This window comes from Canis aureus, chromosome 23, assembly GCF_053574225.1.
Source record: "Canis aureus isolate CA01 chromosome 23, VMU_Caureus_v.1.0, whole genome shotgun sequence".
Classification (NCBI taxonomy): Eukaryota; Metazoa; Chordata; class Mammalia; order Carnivora; family Canidae; genus Canis; species Canis aureus.
The window spans coordinates 40,630,672-40,655,832 of record NC_135633.1 but is presented as its reverse complement, the minus strand read 5'-3'; the positions used below and the strand labels follow the sequence as shown (position 1 = coordinate 40,655,832).

At 36.4% G+C, this 25,161-nt stretch overlaps 1 protein-coding gene across 5 annotated transcripts in view; it reads left to right on the top strand.

The window, feature by feature from the left end:
- The window catches only part of GRM5 (glutamate metabotropic receptor 5), a 519,134-nt gene that overhangs the window by 9,090 nt on the left and 484,883 nt on the right, over positions 1 to 25,161 (top strand). For all 5 annotated transcript variants that reach the window (XM_077867373.1, XM_077867375.1, XM_077867376.1 and 2 more), the window contains exon 2: positions 6,801 to 7,662. In XM_077867373.1, coding sequence (XP_077723499.1) covers positions 7,002 to 7,662 — 661 coding nt within the window. In that variant the 5' untranslated portion in view covers positions 6,801 to 7,001. The remainder of the gene's footprint in view (positions 1 to 6,800; positions 7,663 to 25,161) is intronic.

The following is a 25,161-nucleotide window of genomic DNA, read 5'->3' as shown; positions in this document are numbered from 1 at the left end:
TTAGGTGGTTGACCAGAAAGCCCAGTGGAGGCAATTCTTTATTTATTTGTTCATTCAGCAGGATTTATTGAACATTTATCTTGTGCAAGGATTATACCAGATACTATATATAGTACCAATTTTAAGGGATCCAAAGTCTATAGGAAGCTAGAACATGTATAAATAGCTATAATATTAGCTTAGTAATAGACACAACAAAGTATCGATAAAAATGCCATATGAGTTCAGGGAATAGAGCAAACACAAGGTGAAGGATCTGGGACGATTTTATAAAGGGACTATTTAAAAATATTATCTCATTCAATCATCATTAAAACCCTTTAGGGTAATACTATTGTCATTCCAATTAGGCTCAGAGAGGCTTGGTGACCAAGGGCACATAGCCAACAAATGGCAGTATTTGGATTCAAACCCAGGTCCATTTGATTCCAAGACCATGCTCTTAAAAACTCTACCATAAAGGCTACTGAAGCAAGAGCATGTCAGGGATCAGAAGCGGCATGAACAAAACCATTGGGTAAAGCAGTGTATATACCTGGAGGAGACACAAATTTGCTTGACTAGCAGACTCCCAAGGAAGAGCAGATCCAAGGGAGATAAGGCCACAAGGAATACTGGAGCAGAAATTTAGAAGGCAGATCCCTCAGTCCCACACTTAAACTAATATAACAAATAATATATTTTCATAGTAAATGTAGAAATTTAGAAAACATAGACAAAGACAAAGAAGAAATGAAAAGTGACACATCTTCCCACCACTCAGAGAACATCCTATAAAGGTCAGTGTGTATGTTTCCAGATCTTATACATGCATGCATGCACACTCAGTATTTTATATTTGTATCATATTTATATTTTAAATTATATCAATTTTTTTTCAGTCTCCTTTGCTGGTTTCTCCTCATCTCTGGGAACTGAACCATTGGAATTCCCTGGGGCTCAGTCTCAGAACTAGTTTCTTTTCTCTCTGCACTTCCTAGGTGATTTCATTTAGTTTCATGGTTTACAAAAAACAGTTATCTGTATAGTGATGCCTCCCCCCATTTTTATCTCCTACACTGACCTCTCTCAGAAATTTAACCTCTTATATCCAGCTGCTTAATAAATGTTTCATCTTGAATTTCTATAAGGCATCTAAAAATTAACATATCAAAACTACTTTTTGTTAGGTCCACCCAAATCTGCTCCTCCATGGCTTTTCCCACCTCAGTCAATGTGGTACCATCTTTTATTTGCTCATGCCAAAAACCTTAGTGTCTTCATTGATCCGTATTTTTCTTTGATATTCCAACTCAGATCTGACAGCAAACTCTTCCACTCTGTCTTCTGCCAGTTTTCTCTGCTGATAGGGCTATGTCTCCCTGATTCAAGCCAGTGTCATCTCTCCTACCAGGATTTTTGCAGACATTTCCTAACTGCCCTCTCAGTTCGGCCTTTGCCCTAATTCTTGTTGAAATGTTGGTCATTGTGTGTTCTGTCTTCTATTGAAAACTCTTCCAGAAAGTCACTCTCTTATGATGTTACAGCTGAGCCTGTTAAAGTCCAAAAAGAGTCCACATGATCGTCCTATCTCTTGACTTTACTTCCTCTCTCCCCAGTTTTACTAAGCTGTAGTCACACTAGCTTCCTTGCTGTTCCTCAGCATACAAAGCAGAAGCAGAAAGAAGTCTGCCACAGGGGCTTTACATTTGATTCTGCCTTTACATAGCATGTTCTTTCCCTAGATATTTGCACAACTCATTCTCTTACTTCTTTTAGATATTTACCCAGATTTTACTTTTAAAGTGTATACTTCTTCGGCTACATTATTAAAATTTTCCCACATCTCTGACTCTATCTTCCTTCCCTGCTCTATTCTTATTTTTTTTCTATTCTTATTTTTAACCCTTATTACTGTGCACATAAAATATTTTGCCTCCTTATCTTATTTATTATCTGATAACTCCCCTTTATTTTTTTATTATTATTTTTTCCCTCCTTTTCCCTCCCGACAACTCCCCTTTAAAGTATAAGCTTTAGGAGGGCATGGACTATGTTTGCTTTGTCCATAACTGAAACCTCAGAGCCTCATACATAATATTTATTTGATAAACACGTATTGGACAAATGAGTGATGGCACACTAGAGCTAGTGTATACCCGACTGGTCTATTTGGAATTTATGTTCTATTCATTTCTTGTATTTTGGGAGCACATGGGATGACTTGTTTAACCTTATAATAAGCCAACTTGTAGCATAGTTCTGTCAAGTTTCCAAGTGATAATTTATTTCAAAATGTACTTTCCAGGTATGTGAGCCTCATAGCTAATATTGGTGAAATATAGCCATTGTGTGCATCCAAGGCAGATCGTGAAGCAGTCATTGCTTTATAATTCAGCAGACCATAATCTCATGGGGCGGGGGAATGCCAGGGCAATACAAACATGATTGTCTGAATCATACACATTTCTACCTTATTTTTTTAATTTATTTTTATTTTTTTTATTGGAGTTCAATTTGCTAACATATAGGATAACACTCAGTGCTCATCCTGCCAAGTGCCCCCCTCAGGGCCCATCACCCAGTCACCCCAACCCCCTGCCCACTTCCCCCCTTCCACTACCACTTGTTCATTTCCCAGAGTTAGGTGTCTCTCATGTTTTGTCACCCTCACTGATATTTTCACTCATTTCTACCTTCTAAGCACTGAGTTATCTCTTTTCCTTGAATATTCTTCATCTTGTGGTTTTGAAGGAAACTCCTGTAGGATTCTATGTCCCTGGGATGTTCTAAGTATGCTTGGGTGGCCCTTCTCATTTTTTTAAAAGATTTTATTTATTTATTTATTTGTGAGAGAGGAGAGAGAGAGAGAGAGAGAGGGAAAGCGATAGAGCACAAGCAGGAAGGAGAGGGAGAAGCAGACTCCCCACTGAGCAGGGAGCCTGACGGGGAGCTCGATCCCAGGACCCTGGGATCATGATCTGAGCTGAAGGCAGATGCTTAACCAACTGAGCCACTCAGTCACCCCCTTCTCAGTTTTTAATGATGTTTTGAAATACGTTTCTTGAAGGAAGGGGGAGTAAGGCAGTACGGGATACTGAAAAGACTATGTGATGGAGTCACTAAGTATAGACATAAATTCTAGATCCATCACTTTCTAAGGGATTGGCTAGTTTTATGCATGTGTGTATGTATGTATGGTTGACACACAATGTAACATTACTTTCAGGTGTAATACAATGATTCAACAACTTTATATGTTATACTGTGAGTGACTAATTTTTAACTTGTAAAAAACCCATTACATCATTTGTAAAATAAATATAATAATACTTACATCTCAGGGTTATTATAAGGATTATTGGCATATACATGCTGCACACAGACACATCTACACGCAGATACTTAATACACATAGAAAATAATATCTTTGGGAAAACAGGATGTATTTTATTATTTGCAACATGAAAGCCCTGTGTGTGTCTGTAAATATAAATTGCCCAGGACATTCTCTTCGGTTCCTCTTACATCACGTGTTCTTATATTCTCTCCTTATTTTATGACTTGCCTTTGTTTCCTTAGCTGGCTGTTCCACAATCTGACCTCTTTGTGGGGCTTATTTCTCAGTTCCACCTTTTCCTTATTTATACTTGTTCTCCAGGTGACTATATTCATTGCAAAGATTTTATATATTGTTGACCCTCAGTTAATATCTCTAACCCAAAACACTCCTCTTGGTCCAATTTTATATATCTACTTTACTACTTGGCACCTGCACCTAGGTGCTTTAAAAGTATCTTGCGGTGCCTGGGTGGCTCAGTTTGTTGGGTGCCTGCCTTCAGCTCAGGTCATTAGCCCAGAGTCCTGGGCTTGAGCCCTGAATCAGGCATCCTGCTTAGCAGGGAGTCAGCTTCTCCTTCTCCTCACATTGCTTATTCTCTTTTTCTCTCAAATAAATAAATAGAATCCTTTAAAAAATATCTCAAATTTAACATATTCAAAATAAAATTATCAAGTTTTTCTCTGTCTCCATTTGTTTCTGTACTAGTTTATCCCATATCTTTTAATGGTAAAATAGGCTAGTTCTTAGACTCAAAACCATTTTTAGAACAATGAACAGCTAGAGCAATCTTTCATAAGATTGAATTGTGCCAGTCATTTGTTTATGTCCCCTCCTTGGTTTTCTGTTGCACTTAACATCCAAATTCCTATAAGAGCCTACGTGATTCTACATGGTCTGGCCCTTTCTTACTTTTGCAACCTCATCTTGTACCACGGTTACTCCCATTCTTTATGCGCCACACTTTTTACATGACACTCTATTTTATTGTTCTTTGCACTTACCAGGCTCTAGTTTAAGTCATGTTTTAGAGTACTGTCTGTAAGCCTTATAGGAAGCATGTATCACCTGTTCTCTCTTGAATATTTAATTTCCAGGACAGAATCATAGTATAGGCATGCCATAAATATTTGTTAAATGAGTCAATGAACAAGTGATGGATGCTCAATGAAAGATAATGATGGCAATTATCAATGTACATCATTGCACTTCTTTGTTACATTAGTTTTTCCCACTCAATAGTTAGTAGATATTTCTTGAATGAATTAAAAATTAATTTAGCTTATAACTGGAAGATAATATTTCAGTGGTTTTTTTTGTGTGTATATATTTACTATGTCTCAACATACAGGGCTTGCTTAAAATCTAACATAAAATTCATGGGAATATTTTAGTTTCACCATTTTGATAGGCCACTTCTAGTCTCACATACCACGTTGATGCTCTTATTGTAATAAAAATGAATCCTGTTTCGTTAGTTTGTTCACTAATATTCTGGATTTAATAAGACATTGTGCTTCCTTTTACCTTGGATTTTTTGCTTATTTTTGGTTTTATTTGTTTTGTTTTGGTCTACGGTAGAATTCATATGTTCATGAGAATAAGCATTGGTCTCTGGGTCTTTGATCTAAGCAAGCAGAGGGAAAGCTTGAGAATGTTCAGACAATTTCCCAAATGAAAAAAAGTAATATTTTTAATCAATTAAAATTAATCTTTTTTTCCCTGCCCCCTGTCTACAATGCCAACTTCCATACCAAAACTGATTTTTTTTGCCCTAAATATTGCTAAACACCTAGTTATTCTGGAACATCTAGTTATTTGATGAGGTTTTTTATTTTAATGTTTGACACTCTGCAGGGGAGGCTTTCTCTGTTGCCACAGGAAACAGTAGAAGGCAGTGGTAGAAACGGTGAGGCGGGGGTTGGGGAGTGACTATAACTGTGATTCAAATCATCTTCACTTAGATTCAAATCATCTTCACTTAGTGTCTGGACTAGATATTTTGCAGATCTGATGAGTTTTGAAAACCATTAGTACACTTGAAGAAGAATACGTGTGTAAATTCCTGAAGAAGCATTACCTGTCTTTGAAATGTGTTGCTTGGGGAGTTAGTCACTTGAAAACAATTTGAGATCCTTGGCTGGCAGAGAGGGTAACGTACAAAATAAATCTCTTAAACAATTCTTTCAATAACCCAAATCATTAATTTGTCAGTTCCCTTTTACAAACTCTGCTAGAATTTTCTATAGGCAATTTGGGACAAATTTCCTTCTTCCCAGGAGTTTAAACTGAAATAGATGACTACATTCAAAGTTGTGCTAAGTTTCTACTTGGACGGGTAGTTCTAACATGCATCCTTCCAGCCCTTGGAGTCTTGGTGATATGGAATTTTTTTTTTCCTGGACCAGAGATAGAGGACTGATTACTGTGAATTTTATTACAAGACTCTGTAATTACTCTGAAGACTCTGGAGGACTGAGTGGGTTGCCAGAGAATTTTCTGTCCTCACCACCTAGCTACAAAATGCCCTTGGAAATGTAATAGCAGAAAAGGTCATGTCCTGAATATATGTAGTCTTATTCAATATACAAAACATTCGCATAGTTTATATCTTATGTTGATTCCCATAGGGTAGCCGAGTACATATGTTGGGACTTCTCAGATGAGGAAATTCTGGTACTGAGAGGTTGAACAACTTAGTAATAGTTCTCAAGAGCAGAACTGGAATTTGAACTGAACATTATTTTCCCCAGAACCAGTACCTGTTCCACTATATTTTTCAATGTAGCTAGGGAATATTTTACTCTGCCATACCCCCACCCTCTTCCTTCTTTTCTGTAGTTCATTTAGGTTGGAAATACCTACCTCCCCTCAATATGTCTTTGTTCTATGTTATATAGAAATGAGACACAGTACTTACTAATTGGGAAGATTGTTTAGCTTGCCTTACATTGTATTTGAACAGGGGTTATGTAGCCTTTATTAAAAAGTCACTTAATTTTTGTGATTACATAGTTAATACATGCTTAATGTTGAAAATTCAGAAAGAAGTATAAAGTATTTCGAAAACAAAAAGTATAATCACCGAGAGATAACTAATGCTTGTTATTTTGGGTTACATACTCCCTGAAGTTTTCTGTTCATGGCATAGTTTTGTTTTTAGGATACTTTCTCTCATCTCCACATAAGAGTATTATTTGGCCTACCACACATAAGATTTGCTTTTGTGAACTCCAGATGAACAAATAAAAAAAAATTGATATAAGTAAAGTAGGATCAAGAAGCTCTGTCGGATTGCTTCCTCAAATTACAAAATTATAAGAGATAGACAAAGGAGAGTCTTAAAGATTTTTAGATTATTTTTTCAAAAAGATTATATTCCTAATCTACATCATCATCAAAATGTACTAGTATAGACCATTAGAGCTTCCCAAACTATTTGTACTTATGTTGTTAAATATCCATGCTATTTTTTTTCCAGGTTTTGAAGATCATGACCACATGGATGCATCTAACTAAATGGTACGTGGGGACACGGTGGTCCTTTAGAGAGCACATCTAAATTACTGGCTAATTTCTTGGTTTGCCACCCAACATAGGACGTTGTTTGATTCTATCTGTCAGAACTCTCCTAAATTTTCCCCACCATGCTATCTTTATTAGCTTGAACTCTTCTCCTAAAATGGTCCTTCTGTTGATCCTGTCAGTTCTGCTTTTGAAAGAAGATGTCCGTGGGAGTGCACAGTCCAGTGAGAGGAGGGTGGTGGCTCACATGCCGGGAGACATCATTATCGGAGCTCTTTTTTCTGTCCACCACCAGCCCACGGTGGACAAGGTACATGAAAGGAAGTGTGGGGCAGTTCGTGAACAGTATGGCATTCAGAGAGTGGAGGCCATGCTGCATACTCTGGAAAGGATCAACTCAGACCCCACACTCTTGCCCAACATCACACTGGGCTGTGAAATAAGGGATTCCTGCTGGCATTCAGCTGTGGCCCTAGAGCAGAGCATTGAGTTTATAAGGGACTCCCTCATTTCTTCAGAAGAAGAAGAAGGTTTGGTGCGCTGTGTGGATGGTTCTTCCTCTTCCTTCCGCTCCAAGAAGCCCATAGTAGGGGTCATTGGGCCTGGCTCCAGTTCTGTGGCCATTCAGGTCCAGAACTTGCTCCAGCTTTTCAACATACCTCAGATTGCTTACTCGGCAACAAGCATGGATCTGAGTGACAAGACTCTGTTCAAGTACTTCATGAGGGTTGTGCCTTCAGATGCCCAGCAGGCACGGGCCATGGTGGACATAGTAAAAAGGTACAACTGGACCTATGTGTCAGCTGTGCACACAGAAGGTAAGCATCTGTTTACATCCTTTGATGCATGTCTTATTATGCACTCAACAGATTCCCAGTTACAATATCAGGTTTTGGAAGACTAAAATATTCTTGATTATTTGGGAACTTTTCAGTTGCCCAGTTATACTAGTAATATAAGAAGGGGCTGAGTGGCAGATGTTTAGAGAGGCTTAGATTTAAGCTAATATGAGTGTTTACCTGGTCATCATTTGGTGGAATGAAAAAATTTTTACATTACGCATTATATTATCTGTACTTCAGCTATAATAATGCTAGAGATTTTTATGTTTCCTAAGAATCATCGAACACCTCATAATTTTCATATTTAAAGTTGCTCCAATGGCCTATTGTTTTTGATAAAGAGAGGTACACATAAATGCAGGTAGGAACTGAAGGGAGCCAATTCTAGCCCAAGTATTCTGTGTTAGAAAATTATTAAACAGTGTAGTCTTACAAGTATTTTTTTTTTCAAAAGAGAATATAGTTAAATCTGGGGTAGAGATATGTATGAATTAATATTACCTTTGACTAAGATAGAGAGTGTAAGTTTTAACAATTCAAAATTAGTTTTAGGGATCCCCGGGTGGCGCAGCGGTTTGGCGCCTGCCTTTGGCCCAGGGCGCGATCCTGGAGACCCGGGATCGAATCCCACGTCGGGCTCCCGGTGCATGGAGCCTGTTTCTCTCTCTGCCTGTGTCTCTGCCTCTCTCTCTCTCTCTGTGTGACTATCATAAATAAATAAAAAAAATTAAAAAAAAATTCAAAACAAAACAAAATTAGTTTTACTTTAAAATATGTTGCTTCTTTACACTGAAAGCAAAACAAGGAAGCAAAACATAATGGGATTATATAACTATTAATAACAATATTATTCCTTTTAATTGGTTATGGTACTTTGAAAATATTTTTGTATACATGACTTGTTAATTCATGACCAAGGCTGTTTGGGATAGGTTTTGTTTTACTACAGAGGTTAAGGGATCCAAATGTGAGACTCACTAATTACAAAACACTCTTTCTAGCACAACATACTGCATATACTAAAGCCAGAAGGTGCAAAATACTTTATACTTTATTGAAGCATTGTGAGGATCAGTTAAGATTAAAGAATCTTACATTACATTATCAATGTAGTCCAAACAATCCAATGTTGTAAGTTGTGGGGCTGAGTTATTGAGCAATTTATGAAATGACCAGAGTGAGCCTACTTTGGAGGTTGGTAACCGATCACCAATCAGATATAACAAACTATTCATTATGAAGTGGCATACTATAGATTTCACTGTATGTCCACTCATTGACAATGTTCAGAGCTGCACAAATGTAAAATGAGCTTCTATGCTAAATTGAGATTTTTATGCTTCTGGAGATTTTTACATTTATGTTTGTAGTTTACTTTCCAGAGTATTGGTATATAGAGATTTTGAGCAATGGACAGATGATCAGATGAGGAGACCTTGGATTTTTTTCTAATGCTAAGGTTTTCTTTCTTCTTTCTTTTTTAAAGATTTTATTTATTTGAAAAAGAAAGAGAGCACGAGCAGAAGGGAGGGGCAAAGAGAGAGAGAGAGAGAGAGAGAGAGGAGGCTCCTTTACTGAGCAGGGAACCTGAAGTGGGGCTTGATCCCAGCACCCTGGGATCATGACCTGAGCTGAAGGCAGATGCTTAACTGATTGAGCCACTCAGGCACCTCTAATGCTGAGATTTTCATTATAAAATTACTATTTCATTTTATTCTCACAACAATCCAGTGGTACAGGTAATCCAGACATTTTGTTCTCATTTTAAAATACAAATGCTTTAAGAGTTTAAAATGGCCATCCAATATATACCTAATAATAGTTTTAAGAGTAGGACTCCCAGTTACTGACTTCTACCTTAGGGTCCTATTATAATTGAACAGAATCCAATGGAATCACACCTGAGGATATATTTATATGACATATATTTATTAAGTACAAGTACCTGTAAGGACTTCTGATAATCCTGTGAAGGACAGCCCTTCTATTTTATATATCAGTACTCTCAGTGGGTATGCAATCTGGCAAAGGACATGAGACATTCATTAATACTTATATAACCATGATTCAAGATGACAAGAAATTACAAATATGTCTCTAAAGTAAATTGACAGAGGAAAAAAAAATCAAGTCCTGTTCTGTGGTGATGAGATCCATGATGGAGATTTTCAAGATGGAAATGGAATTTGACAGTTGGATTTTAACAGGAAGAATACTGACAATTGATGAAAATTAAGAAGGGATGGATTTCTAGAAAAGAGCATGAGGAAATATGAGGTGGGAAAGTAAAAAAAGTGTTTAAAAAATGCCAAGGATAAAGTTATGTTTTGGTTCACCTCAAATCATAAATTTCATTAGGGATTTCCCTCTAGCTTTAGAAGAATAGGTCTTGGTCTCTATGTAGGACATGCCAATACAAGATTGTAGTCTAAATGAAACTCATCATTATGAGCATTGGCTGTTAGTAATTTACATTTTTTTTGACCTAGGTATACCAATACTGATCTAATAAAATAAATTATGATTCATCCATATAAGTATTATTGTATAGCTATTAAAATGAATGAGGCATTCTTTAGGTAATGAAATAATAATAATGGACTCCAAGATCATTTTACATGAAAAAAGCAAGGTGCAGTTTTGTGTAATGGCATGCTATTTGTGTAAAATGGAGTTTATGTAAACTGTTTGATATTCAAAGAATTGCTCTCAGAGAACAAAACAGGTAACAGTTGCTGTTTGTGAGGAGGAAATAGAAGAGTTAGGGGATCATGTAGAATGGCAGAGACTTGCTTTTAATGTATGTCTCTAAATGTGCTTTTAATTATATGCAAACATTTGAAGTTGTGTATTATAAGCATAAACCACCTATTGGAATACAACCATTAAAAGGAAACAATCTATTTCTGGGTAAAAAATAAGCCAATGAAAATTCCATTGCCAAATTCAGGCAAATTTAATTATTTTGCCAAAAATGGGTCAAGAGAAATTGTATTGCCAAATACTGGCAAAATATTTGAATACTACCAGGATTCAGGGGAGAACACACTGAGTATGGACAAAGACTGGAAGAAATACTGTCTGGCTTATATCTTTATGTGGTTTAATCAAAAGTATTTATGTTGCTTTGATCCCAAGCAGGTATTGGATAATGAGGTTATGTGGTATCACATTTTAAAATTTATCAGTGTAAGAGTGGTGTGGTAGGAAGTTTCACAAGGTAAAAATCACATCTGGGATCGGAAAAAAAGTCCTTGATTGTAATGAGATACAGCTCTGCTGGGTACTGTAGAAACTCCCCAAGATGATGCCTGGTTTTCTGTGTTCTGGCCATACAGAAAGCCCCTGTGTGATTTTCCATGAAATGGTATATCATTTCTTCCTTCAGCCTCTTAAGCTGGCTGAATTGGAGTAACTCTGCTCTAGATCTCTCAGCCCCAGGATCTCAGACTGTTCCTATGTTCTTATAATTATTCTCCTATGCTCAGTTGATATTCCTTTTTTTTAAAGAATATCAAACTTTCCAAATGCTTTCCCAAGAGGTATTAAGGACTATGAAAAAGATGTTGTCCCATTAAAAAAATCCTTTATCTCCTCCACCCTCCAAATTGCTCATTTATTTTATACTTAGACGTGGTAATACTGTGGTCACTCAGTACTGTTGACAGTGATCACAAGATGTTCCTTCAAGCATTGTTGCTGTCACAGAATTCTAGAAGAGAGCACAAGGAGACTTGGGGTTTAGCATCAATGTTAATCTCATACACTTGCTATTTCCTTGATTTATAGGTTTTCTAGGCTATAAGACTTAATACTTACTGTGGCTTGTTGTGCCATGCAGAGATTGTGCCTAGGCCTCCTAGGCAAACAGATTCATAGTGTGACAGCAAGAAAAGAAAAAAAAATATTTTTTTAAGGCAGGCCACAGTAATTCTTCAACTATGTGTAGGAAAGGAATATGCAATGACTCAGAAGAAAAAATATTACTCCTTTTAAAGGCGTCAATCCAGTCAGCATTCTCTCTGCTCTAAGAAAATTTAAGGGGTCCTTTTCCTCAGCACAAACATTGTCGTGTGTGCCCATTTATGTCACAGGAGCAGTGGTGCTTGCCTTTTTGGAGGTGTGGAAGACTGGCTGTTTTGATGACTCTATTTGCTTTGTAACTTGATAGTTCCCTTCTACTACCATGCAGCACCAAATTTGTGACTGCTCTGGCTAATAAAATATGGTGGAAGTGAGGACTTCCTTCCTTGTCTGTCTGTCGTGGAACACTATCATCACCATGTTAAGGATGAGAGTACCCAGGTTTTTCAGATGAGGCCATCTTAGACCACTTGACCTCAGCTATTTGAGAGCACCAATGAAGGTCAGCACAGTTGCCTTCCTGACCCATTACTAATTGCAAGAGAGCTCAGCCAAAGCCATAAACGTTACTCAGCTAACCATAAATTTATGAGCAATAATGAATACCTTGAAGACAGAGTCCAGTATAAGCATACTCATTCCGATGACTTTAACTGCTCCACCCCCCAATTGGATATTACTACAATGTTATACTTCAAAATCAAAACAGAGGCACCTGGGTGGTTCAGTGGTTGAGTGTCTGCCTTTGGCTCAGGTCATGATCCTGGGGTCCTGGGATCAAGTCTCACATTGGGCACCCCATGCTTCTCCCTCTGCCTATGTCTCTGCCTCCCTCTTTGTGTCTCTCATGAATAAATAAATAAAATCTTAAAAAAATCAAAACAAAATAAATGTATTAAAGTGAATTAATATTCTTTCTATTTAAGTGTAAAATAAAATATAATGTATTATTTTATAAATGTGAAACAAATGCTTTTGGCAAGAAGGAAAATTTAGTCTTCCATCCACTCCTATAACTAAAGATTCAATAATTCACTTAAAGCATCAATGCTTTAAGTAATCAGACACTTGCATACACTCCATCATTACATACTTCCCCTTGATCTAGAGCACTTTCATTGAGAAAAGTAGTTACAGACTGGATTTTAAACTTTTTTTTTCTTAATTTTTATTTATTCATGATAGGCACACAGTGAGAGAGAGAGAGGCAGAGACACAGGCAGAGGGAGAAGCAGGCTCCATGCACCGGGAGCCTGACGTGGGATTCGATCCCAGATCTCCAGGATCGCGCCCTGGGCCAAAGGCAGGCGCCAAACCGCTGCGCCACCCAGGGATCCCTACAGACTGGATTTTATATACAAAGTCACGTATTTTGTACTTTACGGATGACTTACAGGATTTTTGACTTTACAATTTTTGCGAACTTTGAAACTCCTCTTTGCATAGGACCTATCAGAGTGCCTACCACATAATAGGTGTTCAAAGACTATTTGTTTAATGGATGAATTTGTGTTGGAATAGTACCTAACTCACTATTTATGAATATATAGTATGTAGATAAATAGCAGGCACTTGTAATTTTTCACAGATTTGCTTCTTTATAAAAACGAGGTGCCAAGATGCCTCCCTTGATTAATTGTAACATGCTATTCATACCCTACTCCTTTATTGTTTACATTTGTTCTTGAATTTATTATTTCCATCTAATAATATAGGAATGCTAATTTGTTCTAGCCAAAAAACATGTCAGTGATGCTCTTGGGGAAAAATGTACCAATAAATTGTACTGGTAAAATAACATCATTAAGAACACTGTCTTCAGGCTAACCTGCATATTGCAGTGTTGTACCATTTTCAAGTTGTTACATGGTTTTCCATCAATTATTTTAACATGTGATAACAATAGAGCTTTGCTTGAAAGATCTTCAATATGATTCATAGTCTATATGCTTAGTTTAACTTCTAAAAAATGGGACCTCACTTTCCTGTCATCTTTTTTTTTCTATTGGGGTTGTATCAAAACAACAATTTAGTATAGAAATATGAGAAATGTCACTATGGTCCTTACTGGTACTTTTTAAGGGGATTTCATTTTGTTTCTCCAGGAGTTGAATAGTGTTCAGAGTTGAGATGGTTTTTGAGATGATCATGATAATAATTCAGACAAAAACTATTGTTAGCTTTGTAGAATGTTAACACCAAAAGTGTCTTAAGTGAGCACGTAATTTAACACCTCTGTTACAGTTGGAGAAACAGAGACAATAAGGACGAGTAATTTGGCCTTACTTGTACATAATTAGTTACAGAGTTAGGTTTTGGAACTCAATATTCCTGTCCAAAATTCTATTTCCACATCATTGTCAGAGATAATTACTCATTTTTTTGTTTGTTTGTTTGTTTGCCATTCCCATTTACTTCTCCATTTCTTGGTCTATTCTTTTCTCTTCATCTCAATAATACCAATATTGCTGGAAGTTTTAATACCTATCTGAAGTAGTAACAGAGACTACAAATGCATTCATTATTGTAGAAGTTAGCTTTGAGAAATGGCATGACCCCTTTGCTCTTGACCTGTGAATTAAAGAATTGCTTCTTTGCCTGAGTCATATTGCAGATTTGCAGAAACTGTGATTTTCCTTTGCTTCACAAAAATTCTGAAAAATTGGACCCCACAGAAATCGTTGTGATTATGGAACGATTGGATAATTATATTGGTTATTACCCCGATGTAGCAACACATAAAAAGCAGATGATACAGAGACTTGTAGGTGGATTATTCATTAAATTAATTTGATCATATAACCATAATCTGGGAAATAGAATGGCAACTTTAATAGTGATTAAAGTAGGGATCCCTGGGTGGCGCAGCGGTTTGGCGCCTGCCTTTGGCCCAGGGCGTGATCCTGGAGACCTGGGATCGAATCCCACATCGGGCTCCCGGTGCATGGAGCCTGCTTCTCCCTCTGCCTGTCTCTCTCTCTCTCTCTCTCTGTGACTATCATAAATAAATAAAAATTAAAAAAATAGTGATTAAAGTAATTTTTAAAGATTAAAGTAATTTTTGCATATTCAGACATCAATGTCAGAAACTTCATTGTTAGTAATGAAAGAAATACAAGTAGCCATGGAAAATGTGTTCAGAGGTGCTGCCTCTCACCTTCCCTTCCAGACAGGATAGCATATGGACTATCAGGGGTAGCCTCTTATAGTCAAGCCAAGCATATGGCCTTGATCAGGGAAAAAATAGGATCCACTGAAATATATAGCTGTTGACAAGATCTTCCCTGTATACAGATTAGATCTGAAAGGTTGGACTATAGACCAGGTTTAACTCTAAAAGACTCATGATGGACCTAGCAGCCCTATTTCCACTTTCTCATGCACTATTACTGTCTGTTCACTGCTGAAAATACCAGAGATCCCCCCACCCAAATACTCCATGCCTAGGATGACTATGTTAGAAGGGACCTTGTTTTCAGAGATCACTGCACTGATCTCTCAACACACACAAATAAATACCTGGGGGATGTGCAGTTACAACTAATCAGATGTTTCCTTTAAGGAAGACAAGCTCTTAGTATATATGCCTGTTAGATATATTTAGCATTTATCCATTTTATGGATGAGAGCTGCCCACATTGTGTGTTCTTCCTTTGTCTGCTTTATTCCACATCCCAAAGAGATAACATTATTTTCTGAGCTTTAGTTTGAATATTCAGAGAGTTCATTCATCCTATTTATTAAAGAGATGGTCTTGTGACTCCATTCCTAAGCCATTAGAACCTTATTAGCCTCTAGGTTTATAAATTTTAGTCTGAGTAACAAAGGTTGATACTGAGTAAAGAATACTGTGGAATAGGAGGGCATGGTAGGAGGTATTCATGTTCCAATTAAAACAATTTCTACACAGCAAACTCTACCCAATACACATGAAGCAAGTAGTTAAGAAAAGACAAGGATAAATATCCACAGAAATCTAAACAAAGGTTCTTTCCCCTTTCTTCCTTCTTTCTTTTCTGTCTCATTTACCACGTTTTCTCATCTCTTCTTTAGTTACTGAAGGTTTTTATACTTTGTAGTTTGTTCAGTAAGTCTGGTCAAGGATAATAGCCTCTTTATTCCTTTAATTTGAAAATGAATATATGAAAGCTGAAGATTACATTAAGGACATTTTGGAGGTGGAGAAAATAAAATTAAAAGGACTAGTTTTATCAAAAGAAATATCGCTGGCATCAGAGCTAGGAGTGTTTACTATGTGACCCTGAGAAAGTCACTTCACCTCCTTCTTCATTTGTCATATGAAGAGGGGATAGGAAGTATGTTCTTGGAGGTACGTTCCAAGACTGACTTTTAGTGACTTGCTTTTATGCTTCCACAGACCATGCCTAGAATGGATTTCATAAACATTGGGCATTATTAAAATAAATGCAACCAAGTAAGATCTGCTCAAAAGAGAGTGGTCAGAAATGGTTATGAGACTTGAAACTGTGTCTTCAGAGAATGAATTTGGCACACAAAAGATAAGACATAGCAGGGACATGACTGCTACCTTTAGGTATTTGGAGAATGCAGGTGGAAGGAAACCATACTTACTCTTTATGATCAGGAACAATATGAAGAGAGCTAATTACTGAAATACCAGAGTAACAAATTATGGTTCAATTAAGAAAAAGGTTATTTGTATTCACTAATACCACTGTTCACTAAAGGAATTGACTCTCTTGGAAGGTGGTGAGTCAGTTTTTTAAAGGACCTATGCACAGCCTGAAATAATCACTTGGAGGGGCTGTGAAAAAATGAACTTAAGCCTCATTTGGGATAAGGAGGCAGTTGTACTCTTTGTCCCCTTTGATAACTACTGATATTGACAATCAAATGTCATTTAAATGAGATTCTATTATTCTGTGAGTTAAAACATGATTACATATACTGTGATATTTCATTAATTTGTTGATTCATTTATTCCATATGATAAAGTAATCATTTCATAGGTTTGAGAATAGGGAGGGAAAGAGGAAATAATTTCCTCCATATTACTACAGGGTAGTTAGTGGCAGAACAAGGATTTGGACCCAAGGGCAGTTCTTTTTAAATAAACCCAAACTTCCTTTATGTTGGGATAGTGGTGGCTTCAAGGAAGAATGGGATGCACATTTATTGACTCCTTTTCCCTCCCTAGGAAATAAGAAAATGATTTGTTTTCTCACTGAGAAAATCTTTGAGCATGTTTCTTGTATCTTTTTATTCAGCTTTGAAAACAACACCTTTCTTTGTTCCCATGGAAGGAATTAATTACAGTAAAAAGAAAATGAATTAAGGAGGATGCTTGTGGCAACAAGTTAACCTCACAGAGGAACTTTTTATAATTCTGATAAGTACAGACTGTATCTGGTTGTTTTATTCACATCTCCATTGCAGACGCCACACTCCGTCCTTCAGATGCCAATTATAGGAGGAAGCAGGATGGTACACATTTTTTAGGAACAGTAGAACATATTGTTAAATGATGTAGCCTTATGTATGAAAGACTTCTTTGGAATTCATCAGGACTAAGAGTTATGAAATCTCATTTTGGCACATTTGCGTGTATTCCAGAAAGACTCCTCAACTTAACCAAATGTTGAGTTGAGGAGATTTTTTGGCAAGAGATGTGATAGTCAGCTATGTTCATTTTAGGGGACTTTGAAATGAATGATTATGCCCCAATGATGCATTTTATTTATCTGTTTTCACAAACGCACACGCATGCACGTGCACGCACGCGCACACACACACAAAGGCTATCAAGAGAAAGAGATGGCCTAGTCAGTGTTTCATTTTGTTTTGTTTTGTTTTTTTTAAAGTGCCCAACCCATGAGTCATTTATAAAACCTCTTCATTGGGTTGATACCAGCAGTTAATATAGATTTGTATAAAATAGGATAGAGTAGAATATAAACATCAGAGTATTACATGATAGTAAGAGTAAGTATTGTTTTGTACATTTTTATTTTAGTTGCACATAACCATATGTGTCCTGTGGGTTACCACTTAAAATGTATTTCTTACTATGTATTACAGCTAAAAAAAACCTTGAAAGCAACTTATTCTACTTTTCTTTTTAACATTGTTAGTATATATATGTTTTTTTTTTTTTTTTTTTTGCTAGGGAAATGCAATATACATACTTGGGTTTATTCTTCTCTGACAATGTCATGTGGCTTGTCCCTCCTGGATGGGTGGGTTTTAAGTCTTAAAAATAAGCAAGAATTCTAAGACACTTGTGGTGGGAAATGAAGACTTTGAGAAAACATAACTAATTAATATGTCGTTGATAAATGGCATAAGCATCAACATAGGACAATGGTGAGGACTCTACACCAGGAAGTTAGAGGCAAGTTACTAGTCCAAGTTTTTATCAGCCATCAAGACAAGCCTGGGAACATTTTATTTTATTAATAGCCCAATATAGTACATTAAAAATAAATACAAATATTAATTATAATTTTGTCACTAAAAGTGTACATATATCAAATTAATACTACTCCCCCCAACACACACACACACAGAAAATACAATGATAATATTCCTAAGATGGTTCCTTATTGCATACAAAAATCATGGTATACCACATGTAATGGAATGTGTATTAAGGCACAAGTCTAAACATATAAAGTGATAGTCTTATTTCGGTTTTCCCTGCATTTTCTAATGATTTCATGTACTATTTTGTTTGATAGGTAGTTAATTCTAAATTTGAGGTCTTATAGGAATGTGAAGGTCAAGCCAAATATTGTTAGTAAGATAAAGCGAAATAAGATATGAGAGAGCACTTTTATTTTTTATTTTTATTTTTTTATTGGAGTTCAATTTGCCAACATATAGCATAACACCCAGTGCTCATCCCATCAAGTGCCCCCCTCAGCGCCCATCACCCAGTCACCCCCACCCCCCGCCCACCTCCCTTTCCATCACCCCTCGTTTGTTTCCCAGAGTTAGGAGTCTCTCATGTTCCGTCTTCCTTTCTGATATGGAAAAATAGTCCAGGATCATGGATTGGAAGAATTAATATTGTGAAAATGTCAATGTTACCCAGGGAAATTTACACGTTTAATGCAATCCCTATCAAAATACCATGGACTTTCTTCAGAGAGTTGGGACAGATTATCTTAAGATTTGTGTGGATCAGAAAGACCCCAAAGAGCCAGGGGAATACTAAAAAAGAAAACCATAGCGGGGAGCATCACAATGCCAGATTTCAGGTTGTACTACAAAGCTGTGGTCATCAAGACAGTGTGGTACTGGCACAAAAACAGACACATAGATCAATGGAACAAAACAGAGAATCCAGAAGTGGACCCTCAACTTTATGGTCAACTAATATTCGACAAAGGAGGAAAGACTATCCACTGGAAAAAAGACAGTCTCTTCAATAAATGGTGCTGGGAAAATTGGACATCCACATGCAGAAGAATGAAACTAGACCATTCTCTTACACCATACACAAAAATAACTCAAAATGGATGAAAGATCCTAATGTGAGACAAGATTCCATCAAAATCCTAGAGGAGAACACAGGCAACACCCTCTTTGAACTTGGCCACAGTAACTTCTTGCAAGATACATCCATGAAGGCAAGAGAAACAAAAGCAAAAATGAACTATTGGGACTTCATCAAGATAAAAAGCTTCTGAACAGCAAAAGGAACAGTCAACAAAACTACAAGACAACCTACAGAATGGGAGAAGATATTTCCAAATGACGTATCAGATAAAGGGCTAGTATCCAAGATCTATAAAGAACTTATTAAACTCAACAGCAAAGAAACAAACAATCCAATCATGAAATGGGCAAAAGACATGAACAGAAATCTCACAGAGGAAGACATAGACATGGCCAACAAGCACATAAGAAAATGCTCCGCCTCACTTGCCATCAGGGAAATACAAATCAAAACCACAATGAGATCCCACCTCACACCAGTGAGAATGGGGAAAATTAACGAGGCAGGAAACCACAAATGTTGGAGAGGATGTGGAGAAAGGGGAACCCTCTTGCACTGTTGGTGGGAATGTGAACTGGTACAGCCATTCTGGAAAACTGTGTGGAGGTTCCTCAAAGAGTTAAAAACAGATCTGCCCTACGACCCAGCAATGGCACTGCTGGGGATTTACCCCAAAGATACAGATGCAGTGAAATGCTGGGTCACCAGCACCCCGATGTTTCTAGCAGCAATGTCCACAATAGCCAAACTGTGGAAGGAGCCTCGGTGTCCATCGAAAGATGAATGGATAAAGAAGCTGTGGTCTATGTATACAATGGAATATTCCTCAGCCGTTAGAAATGACAAATACCCACCATTTGCTTCGACGTGTATGGACCTGGAGGGTATTATGTGAGTGAAGTTAGTCAATCAGAGAAAGACAAACATTATATGGTCTCATTCATTTGGGGAATATAAAAAAATAGTGAAAGGGAATAAAGGGGAAAGGAGAGAGAGCACTTTTAGAGGTAAAAGTAGTTCCATGAAATGGGTAAACTATGTTGGAGTCATGACCTTAAATTCACAAAGTTTGGTGCAAAGACATCTCAGGAATCAAAGTTTCCTGATACTTTGCAACCATTCTATTTAAGTAGTAGTGTGAACATGGGCAGGTTTGAGTATAGATCTTGATTAATATTCTTACTAGTGGAGGGAATTTGGACTAAGTCACTTAATTTAGTTTTCTCATTGTCAAATTGAGATAATAATATCAAAACAACTATGTAATAAATTATAAAGCATGTAGTGTCAACCTTGGCACATAGTAAGTGCTCAGTAAGTGTCTTCTAAATTAGTTCACTAGTCAGTGACTTAAGAGAGGACTCTAGATTTCCCCTCAGGTCCTGATCTCAGGATTGTGAAATCAGCCTCTGTGCTCAGCAGGGATTCTGCTGGAGATTCTTTCCCTCTGCTCTTTCCCCCACTTGTGCATGTTCCCGTGTTTTCTCTCTCACTCTCTAAAATAAATAACTCTTAAAAAATAAATTAGTTTGCCAAAAACTTACCTTGCCTTATTTGGATATGAAGAGAAACCCTTAACTAAAATTTTCATTTTGGCTTTGCTTAGTTAAAATTATTAAAGAATGAGGTGGAGAATTAGTCAGGAAAGTGACCAGTAAATACAGTGAGTTTAAGATTTTACGAATTTTCCTTTTGGAAGTTATGTTTGTAATCACATAATACAACATAGAGTGTTAAGTGCTTTGGCACAATTATAACTAGATCCCACAAACTCTCCTCCAATTGCTGAGAGGTATTATGGTGTAAAAAAATGAGCAGTCTGGAATATCCCAGAGATAGATTGTTATCATGGTTGTCTTCACTGTGTGTGTGTGTGTGTGTGTGTGTGTGTGTGTCTGTGTGTGTGTGTGTATGGGATTAGGTATGGGAACAGAGAAGTTGAAGATGGAAAGTTAACACTATTTTAAGTACTGAATTATGATAACTTTTATAATAAGCAGGAACATCTTTTGTAGTAAAAAAAAAAAACCCACAATGGATGCATAATTTCTTTGTAAATTTCAAACTGGGCAAGTTCTTGCCCCTTACCTAGTCAGTAACTGCAACTTTGGTAATGAAAGCTAAATTGTTAGCATGTTAAGGCATGCCAGAGGCTGAGGATAAAACCAAAAAGAGATAATATGGACCTTAGGAAATAAAACAGATTAATAGCTATATTAGGTAGAAAACTAAACTGATACTCTCTTGCAGATCATTATAGCTCAAATAATAATAGTGACAGTAATAGTAACTATTGTTTATCAAGCATGTACTGTTATCAGAAATTACCAGGTTTTTGACAACCTATGAATATAAATTTTGGTGCTATTACTGGCATATTATTATTATTGTTATCTGAATATCAGTCTTAACCATAGCTACAATGAAAATGGAGAGTAAAAAGCATGTCTTTGTTCCTTTTATCAAGGAGTCTAAAAGCAAAAATACTGTATTTTTGCCAGTTTCTTCACAAACCTCCTTGATATTTCTTTGGCTCTGTAACTTTTTTTCAAAAGTCATGTATCTACTTTTCACCAGATTTGGGTTATGATTTCAAGCCTTTACTTTCCTTGATAAGAGTAGAACGTCATTATTTTTTCAGATATAAGTATTATTGCATGCTGTATGATGGATATTTATCTTTTTGAGAAGCTGGAGAAATATACAAGTAAGACATATTGAAGTGTCACGTTAGTTTACTATCAATTTCATGGAATTTGAAAAAATTGAATTACAAATGAATCTAGTAATTAATATGTTTTTTATTGAAGTAATTTGAGAAAGGAGAGAAAAAATATATCAAGACACAGAAAAAAATTATGCAAGCTATCTGGCTCTATTATTCATTATCAAACTTAATTTGGTTGTTTTCAATTCCTAAATTAGGCCACTCATCCCTTATTAAATGAATATAATCAGTTCTCATTTTTTTTTGTGTAGAAGAAATAAAAATTTATAAACAGCCATTAATTTCCATTACATTTAATGTTTAAACTCCAGGTTTTATTAAAAAATGCATATGCTAAAGAGTCAAACTGGCAATACAGTTATGAATTTGTGTGTATGTATTATTGGTAACCTTCATATAAATAATTAAAGGCAAAAAATATAAGTTATTTGGGAATTTTGTGGTACTTTAATTTGCCAAGTTGTTTAAAGTTATAAAAACAATTAAAAACTGGTAGCAATATTTTTGATTATTTGAGAGAAAACTTTGCATGGAATATATCATACATTTTGGACAAAATACAATATATTTGAATGCAAGCATATACTACATAAAAGAATACCTAATTGAGCTCAAAGTCCATGTGCTGCTACAAGAAATGAACTAATTTATTCATTACTAAGTTAGTACATTGGGATTATATATATTATGTGTTAGACTCTGTAGTGCACACTATGAAAAATGTGAGATGAAGCACTTGCCAGCACATAACTTTTCGTACATGTATACCAAGTCATGACCTCATATTAATATAAAATTTACCTTTATAGAAAGAATATGGTTATGTATAAACAGATTTATAATGTGTCACTTATGTGGCAGGGATGAGTATATTTAGAAACCAGATGAAAGGAAACAAATTTTTATTAAGTATAATTTGGAAAATTATGGAGAGTTTGAAGATTTTTTTTAAGAATATCACTTTACAGTCACAATAAATAATACCAGTGAGAGAAATAGTCATAGAAGCAGAATATTATATGATTAAGATGAATAGGGTTGTAAATCCTCTGCCAGAATTTTTTTTAAAAGGAAGAAAAGCAAAATAGCAATGTGTTGTTATTTTGTTTAATACAATATGATTCTTATACTTGCCTAGTGCCTAATATTCTGGGATCAAAGGGAGCCACATAAAGAACCCTAGGGCACAATGAGATGCCACCTCACACCAGTGAGAATGGGGAAAATTAACAAGATAGGAAACCACAAATGTTGGAGAAGATGCGGAGAAAAGGGAACCCTCTTGCACTGTTGGTGGGAATGTGAACTGGTGCAGCCACTCTGGAAAACTGTGTGGAGGTTCCTCAAACAGTTAAAAATAGACCTGCCCTACGACCCAGCAATTGCACTGCTGGGGATTTACCCCAAAGATACAGATGCAGTGAAGCGCCGGGACACCAGCACCCCGATGTTTCTAGCAGCAATGGCCACAATAGCCAAACTGTGGAAGGAGCCTCGGTGTCCATCGGAAGATGAGTGGATAAAGAAGATGTGGTCTATGTATACAATGGAATATTCCTCAGCCATTAGAAACGACAAATACCCACCATTTGCTTCAATGTGGATGGAACTAGAGGGTATTATGCTGAGTGAAATAAGTCAATTGGAAAAGGACAAACATTATATGGTCTCATTCATTTGGGGAATATAAAAATTAGTGAAAGGGAATAAAGGGAAAGGAGAGAAAATGAGTGAAAATATCAGAGAGGATGACAAAACATGAGAGACTCCTAACTCTGGGAAATGAACGAGGGGTAGTAAAAGGGGAGGTGGTCAGGGGGTTGGGGTGACTGGGTGATGGGCACTGAGAGGGACACTTGATGGGATGAGCACTGGGTGTTACGTTATATGTTGGCAAATTGAACTTCAACTAAAAAAAATTTTAAAAAAGAACCATAGGGCACCTAGTTATATTCTCTTTTGTTTATACTATTCAGTGTCCCTAGATCTAGTATGAAATTGATAAGTATTGCTCCATTCACGATAGTCTGAGTTAGGTACCATTAATAATATTTTTATGTAAAATAATAAGATTTTAATCTCCCTCATTAACAGATATTGCAGACAACCTTGAACAATAAACCATAAAATGCATAATCACTAGTAATTACGACATTCTCTAGCTTGTTTAACAAAACTGAGGTCACTTCTTTTTATGAATTTAGACCTCTAACAATTATATCTAACAGTTATATTGAACTCTGAGAAAATGTAAACATTTTTTTATTCCTTTTAATCATACATTTTTCCCCGATACAAATTTACATTCTTTGAGTGAAATTACTCGTAAATTCAATCTTATCTCTGATTTGACCTTTCTTACTATTTGTTTATTCCTTGAAATTCTAACTTTCTCTCTTCCTGAGTCTTAGTTCTGAGTCTTGAACTGTAATATTTTTCAAATTCCTTTGAGTAATCATTAGAAATAATGGTTTTACTGAACCAGTTTCACTTATTTGAAAAGCATTGTCCTTGAAGGAGGCAGTACTGTTTCGTGACTATAGAGAATAGTTCTTTGGGTTTGTTTGGCAGGAAATTTCTCTGCTAGCCTTAAAGCTTGTTACATGTCTTTGCTTTTACCTTCACTCTGTCAGTAGATGGTAAATTACAGTACATATGATTTTAAGTTTTGAAGAGGTTGAGGAGAGTTATAAAACTTATGCTGTCCATAGGAAGAACGAATATCATTGAGAGATATAATAAAGAAAAGTAAATTCTCAAAATTTTTAAAGAGATTTTATTTGTGTATTTGAGAGAGAGCACAAGGAGGAGGAGCAGCAGAGGGACTTGATCCCAGGACTCTGGGATCATGACCTGAGCTAAAGGCAGACACTTTTTTTTTTAATTTTTTTTTTTATTTATGATAGTCAGAGAGAGAGAGAGAGGCAGAGACATAGGCAGAGGGAGAAGCAGGCTCCATGCACGGGGAGCCTGACGTGGGATTCGATCCCGGGTCTCCAGGATCACGCCCTGGGCCAAAGGCAGGCACTAAACCGCTGTGCCACCCAGGGATCCCAAGGCAGACGCTTAACCAAATGAGTCACTCAGGCACCCTGGTTCTCAAATTTTTATTATATAATATATGAAAGTGGCCACAAGTGGACTTTCAGAAATTGTACACCATTGCTTTTTTGTTGTGGTTGGGTTTTTTTTTTTTTTTTAATTTTTTTTTCTTTTTTAGTTTTTTTTTTTTTTTTTTTGTACACCATTTCTAATCAAAGGCAACTGAAATGAGTCATGAGTCTTAACCATTCCTGATAAAGAGCCAAAACTCATACTGAAGTGATTGAATTTGAGTTTGGAAAACTTTACCTCTGGTCCAGTTAGAGTGTCAAGGAATTTGGTCTTGAGGTCAGTGGAC